Source organism: Triticum aestivum, chromosome 2A, assembly GCF_018294505.1.
Source record: "Triticum aestivum cultivar Chinese Spring chromosome 2A, IWGSC CS RefSeq v2.1, whole genome shotgun sequence".
In the NCBI taxonomy this organism is placed as follows: Eukaryota; Viridiplantae; Streptophyta; class Magnoliopsida; order Poales; family Poaceae; genus Triticum; species Triticum aestivum.
Genome location: NC_057797.1, coordinates 767010555 through 767016602, shown reverse-complemented (window position 1 = coordinate 767016602; position 6048 = coordinate 767010555). Strand labels below are relative to the sequence as shown.

General features: G+C 47.1%; 1 protein-coding gene across 1 annotated transcript; it reads right to left on the bottom strand.

Moving 5' to 3' along the window:
- Positions 1-377: 377 nt before the first annotated feature.
- LOC123186579 (trimethyltridecatetraene synthase) lies at positions 378-5685 on the bottom strand. The gene is made up of 2 exons (XM_044598318.1): positions 4759-5685; positions 378-1013 (listed from the first exon to the last, which is right to left on the bottom strand). The coding sequence occupies exons 1-2, from the start codon at positions 5677-5679 to the stop codon at positions 378-380; spliced, it is 1557 nt and encodes a 518-aa protein (XP_044454253.1). The 5' UTR covers positions 5680-5685.
- Positions 5686-6048: the final 363 nt, after the last annotated feature.

The following is a 6048-nucleotide window of genomic DNA, read 5'->3' as shown; positions in this document are numbered from 1 at the left end:
AACCCCAGCTCCTGAAATGCTGACGCGTGGATACCTATTGGTCCCGGTTGATGCCACCAATCGGGACCAAAGGCCCTCCTGCCTGGGCTCGACGCACCGGCCACGTGGAGACCCATCTGTCCCGGTTCGTGTAAGAACCGGGACTAGAGGGTTAGGGCATTAGTAACGACTCTTTAGTCCCGGTTCATAAACCGAGACAAAAGGCCTTTTATCAATCGGGACGAATGGAGGTTTTTCTACTAGTGATACAATCATGCTGAGATCAGTTCCAGCCTCTGCATAACCATAATGCATACAACCCTTAAACATCCGAGGGTGAAAGTAAACCAATACATATACATGCACTCGAGCAAACATCAACCTAAAGCTAGTAACATTCATGGCCCGAAATAGAGGTGATCCAGAAGCTTGGGCTCAGGGATAGCGTGGAGCTGGTGCATACGTGACACAGATATGCCAAACTTCTCCTCCATGCTCAGCGCCTCAGCCGCCACGCCGTCGGGGAGCCTCCACGCATAGCCGTGCAGTAAGTTTGCCAGCACCAGCTGAACCATCTTGAGCCCAAGTCCGTGGGCTGGGCACATCCTGCGCCCAGCACCAAAAGGTAGCAGTTCCAGGTCGTGGCCCTTGACATCCACCTGGCTCCCAAGGAACCGCTCCGGCTGAAATTCCGCGGCCGTCTCCCCCCATACAGTCGGGTCCCGGCTGATAGCCCAGACGTTGACGAGCACGCGTGTGCCCACCGGGATTTCATAGCCTGCTACGGACGTGTGCTCACGAGACACCCGCGGTATCAGAAGGGGTACCACAGGGTGGAGCCGCATGGTCTCCTTCACGACAGCTTCCAGGTACGGGAGGCTGGAGATGTCACCCTCGGCGACTAGGCGTTCGCGGCCGACTACACGGTCGAGCTCCTCAGTGACCTTGGCGAGGACATGGGGCTTCCTCAGGAGCTCGGACATAGCCCACTCCACGGTCACAGCCGAGGTGTCCGTGGCGCCGGCGATGAGCTCCTGCATGGGTGCAAGTTGTAGTATTTGATATAGGAGGACGAAAAGTAAGTTCAGATAATTATATTATGCGACTTTAGCTAACCAAAAGTGGAAAATCAAGCGGTACCGATACCTACTGGTAGATCTTGGCACCGAGATTCGACTCAGCATCAAGATTCATGCATTGATTTAAAGCATAAGGGCATCTTCAAAGCAGACCCTAAAACCACCTGTAACCGTCCGGACCGCATGATTTAAAAGTGTTTTGTCATTCAACACGGGCCTAGAAATCCATGCAGCAGCTACATAGTGCTTCAACACCCCCAAACCACCCATAACCCCTCCCCGATCCCGTGCCTCCATCATTCCATCTTTCTCTACATCTGTTTTCACTCTTGTCGTCGCCGCTCCACCACCCTAGCAGCCCCATCCCATCCTTCCCAGAACTCCGCAACTCCATCACCTGCACAGCAATACCCAGGCGTGACTCCGCTTTCCCTCCGCTGCTGGTCCACACCTCTCCTTCGTCCGCCGCACAAGTATCATCTGCCCCCACGATAGTCACCATGTCCGGCAAGTGTTCAGTGAAATGTTCGTGCTAATTTTTTTCTCCCTTCTTTATTGAAGCAATGGACTCGTATATGGAGTACATATACAAGCACTATGGTAAGTCGTCTGATGACTTATCTGACGAGGAGGACTACACGGACGAGACGACAACGATGCAGGCAATCCTCGCAGACATGAAACTAGCGGCAGAGCATGTTCTCAATTTCAACGGATCAATCAAGAGTTATCGAGTGCTCAACAACAACAGGGTGTGCGACCATTTGACACTGAAGGGCGACTACTTTGCCCCTGATGTCTTATTTGCTAACATTTTTTGCCGGTGCTTTCGGATGCGGAAAAATGTCTTCGATCGTCTATACCATGGCGTCGCCTCCTTTGAAGACTACTTCATCTTGAAGAAGGATGATGTATGAAGGACTGCTTACCAAAAGTGCATGACACTATGGATGCTTGCATATGGCACGGCCGCTGACTCATGGGATGAATACGTACAGATGTTTGAGAGCACATGCAGAGATGCCATGGTAAGATTTATTGCTATCATGGTGTCGGTGTTTGGACCTTAGTACCTGAGAGAACCAACTGTCACAGACACCAAAATGGTCTTGGAAATGTTAGAAGCAAGAATGTGGCCAGGTTTACTCAGATCTCTTGATTGCATGCATTGAAGATGGAAGAATTGCCCAAAATTTCTACAAGGACAATATCATGATCATGTTAAGAAACTCGTCATCATTCTTGAAGCAGTTGCATCACAAGATCTTTGGATTTGACACGTTTTCTTTGGCATGCCCGGGTCTCACAATGACATCAATGTGCTGCAGCGATCACCATTGTTTGCTAGGCTAACTGAATAATGGGAAACTCCTCATTGCCATTATACTGTCAATGGGTATGAATACAACATGTGCTACTATCTGGTCAACAGTATCTATTCTCCATGGGTTATCTTTGGCAAAACCATCTCTAGCCAGTTGGTTCAAAAATTTCTCACTTTGCCCAAAAATAAGAAGTGGCTAGAAAGAATGTTGAGAAGGCATTCGGAGTTCTACAGGCTTGTTTTGCAGTTGTTCGTGGGCCTGCTAAACAACGAGATACGGAGACCTTGTGGGAGGTGATGATATGTTGTGTGAACATACACAACATGATCATAGAGGATGAGGGTGAAGATGTTGCCGCGGGTTTGGATTTGAGAACATGGGTGAGACTATTGAACTACCAGAGCAGAATCCGGTCACATTTGATGAGTTTGTTAAAATGCATCAACAAATTTGACATCGAGCAATTCATGACCATCCGAAGGAATATTTGATTGAGTATCTGGGGACGGTTAAAGGGGACAACTAGTACATATGTGCTAGTTAAATTCATGTTTGAACTATTATAATTTAAATACTTTGTCGGATTGTAATATTTAAATTAGAACTGCTGCTGCATTTGAACATATTAACAATTTTTAGCTAAACTGAAACTAGATATGCGGCTACTTTGAGCGTGCGGACTGGAAAAAAAATTGCGGGCAGATGTATACGGCTACCTTCGCATGACCAACTCTCACATCAGTATCTGCGAACTGATCTCCAGTCCACAAACGGATGCAGTGTCCGGTTTGGATGTCAACGCACGGACAGTACGAGACTGGAGAGATGGGTGGGTGATTGCATGCCAATATGGCTCTCTCTCTCTCTCTCTCTCTCTCTACAACCTACTAAAATTTTGCCATTTAATGTCACGGTGACATTTGAATTGCTCATAACTTTTCAACAGAATTGCTGTTTTTGATATTTGTTTTGTACATATTTTAATTGAAGTCGACAAAATCATTAAAACAAGACCAATCTTTGATATATTTTAAACGAGTTTAAAAATCATGAAACATATTTAACTCATTTCTAAAAGAAACAAATTCCACTCATTTCTTAAAAAACGAGAATGTGGAATATATTCAAAACACTGATTTCACCAATTTCAAAACAATGATTGCACTCAATTAAAATAAATTTCTATTGTTTTCAAAAAGAACAATTTAACGCATTACAAACAACGGATTTCAATAATTTCTAAATCACTGATTCCACTCAACTCAAAAAAGAATTTCACTTATTTCAAAGATGCGATTTCACTAATTTCGCACGATTCAAGAAAGGGTTTCAATTCACTCATTTTTAAATGATTTTCTCATTTCAAAACGCCGATTTCAGTCATTTAACAAGATTTTTCCCCACTCTCATTTTAGATAGCAGATTTCACTCATTAAAAAAATTCACTCTTCTGTAAAAACTAATTTCATTAAAATAAACTTTCACTCCTTTCCAAACACAGGTTTAGCTCGTTTCAAATAATAATTTTACTAAAAATGAAAAACACATTTCACACATTGATCTCGTTCTAAGCAGTTCCCAACACTGAAATAGATTAAGTGGGCTAATTGAATTGAAATGTTGAAATTTAAACATGTTTGCAATATATCTAAGCCTGATCTTTATTGTAAAGGTCTTGGCCCCAGGCGTTCAAATATAAAAGGAAATCAAACATGAAATTAAAGTTTATAAGATAGGATGCATAATTGAAATTGTCCAAGAGAAAACAAAATGCATCTGTGCCTTATTCGTACTTGTATGTACAAAAAAAATGGTCATGCATGTGTCCTTTATGTGACACATGGTGAGTCGTAGTACATGACATATATTTGTTTTTTGAAGGATTAGTACACGACATGTAAATCTAGAGAAAAGAGTGGAATATACCCCTCCCTTATACTCCCTCCGTCTCAAACTTGTCTTAGATTTGTCTAAGACAAAAAATTTGGGTCGGAGGGAGTATGAAATTATGGATGCTTGACCGTGGTGTCATGTCTTAGCTAGTTGCCACTGGGCGGCAAGCCCGTTAGCTATCTCATATCTTGAAATTGATATATGTATGTAATCATACTTCACAGGCTAGCTAGTTGCCGGTAGGTACAAAGTCACAAATCGATAATACTACGTTCACGGGCAAATTCCAACGGACTTTTACGGGGTGAATAAGTGCGCTAATCTAATTGGCCCCCCTGATTTTAAGTGGTGGGGCCCGCCCTACTTAACTAAATCACAGCCATCAATCTGTAATTAGCCCGTAAAGCCTCCGTAAAGCCCCCGTGTGTGTAGCATTACTCGTCACAAATATAGGAACGGAAAACGATTATCAAATAACATACCAGAACGGATGCCTTGACACCGTCGCCAGTAATGGGGACCTCAAGGGTGGGGTCATCGGCGAGCTGTAGCAGCAGGTCGACCATGTCCATGGGGACGAACGCCTCGCCCTCTTGCAGACGCCGCTCGTTGTGCTCGCGCAGCACGTGCTCGATGAAGCGGTCGAACATCTTGCTCAGCCTCTTCATCCTGCCGACGTACCCTTGCGGGTCTAGCCAGCTAAGCCAGGGGATCATGTCCCCGATGTGAGGCGCGCCGTTGAGGAAGAAGATCTCCTCGATCATCCACCTGAACTCCTCCGGCTTCGCCGCCGAGGCCGAGCTAGCCCCTTCACCGACGTACCTCTTGCCAAGCACCATGCGCGAGATGACGTTGAGGGTCACCATGAGAAGGTGGTCCTTGAGCACCACCGTGCGCCCGGTGGAGGTGCTCGGATGCAGGTCGCGCAGCATGGCGCGCACCTCCTCGCCACGGATGTGCTCTGTCAGCCTGAGCTGCCTCGCACTAAGAAGCTCCGTCAGCCATAGCTTGCGTAGCTGGCGCCAGTATGGACCGTAGTGTGACCAGAGCATGCCGGAGAAGTTGTACACGGTGTACTTGCCGCAGGCCATCCGGGGCCGGTCGAGGAACGCTAGGTCGTGCGTCCTCAGGATGAACTCGGCCGCCTCAAGGGAGGAGCCGACGACGATGGGGAAGGAACCAAACCGGAGGGACATGAGCGGGCCATACCGCGCCGAGAGCTCATGGATGGAGCGGTGTGGCAGGGGGCCTATGAGGTTAAGATTGCCGATCACCGGCCATGGCCGAGGACCAGGCGGGATGTTGTACTTGCGCGCTTGCTGCCGGTGGCGAAGGAGAACGGCCACGAGGAAGAGGGCGGTGGCCAGCAGGACCGCGAGGGAGGGCGCCCATGGTACCTCCATCGAAGCCTCTGCAGGTGGTTGTGCAAGAACTGATGAAGACGATCGAACGTGGCAACTTGGAAGATCCTTAAGGCAAAGCGAGTGCGGCCAGGAAGCACTGCAACAACACCAACACGCGCGTTGAGATTAATTGTGGGCAAAGATACTACCCGCCAAATAATAAATAAACAAACAAGAGAGCCCGTATTGAGCTGCAATACTATGCATCACTGGCTAATTTTCCGTGCGTTGCAACGAAGGTTTCCGATGCCCTGTTTTAAATTAGGCCACTTAAAGTAACTCTAGCAGACCCTGCAAAACGCTCGGCCCGCAAAAATTCTAGCGAGTATGCGGGCTCGGGTCAATTTTGCGGCCAGAACAGACCCCGCA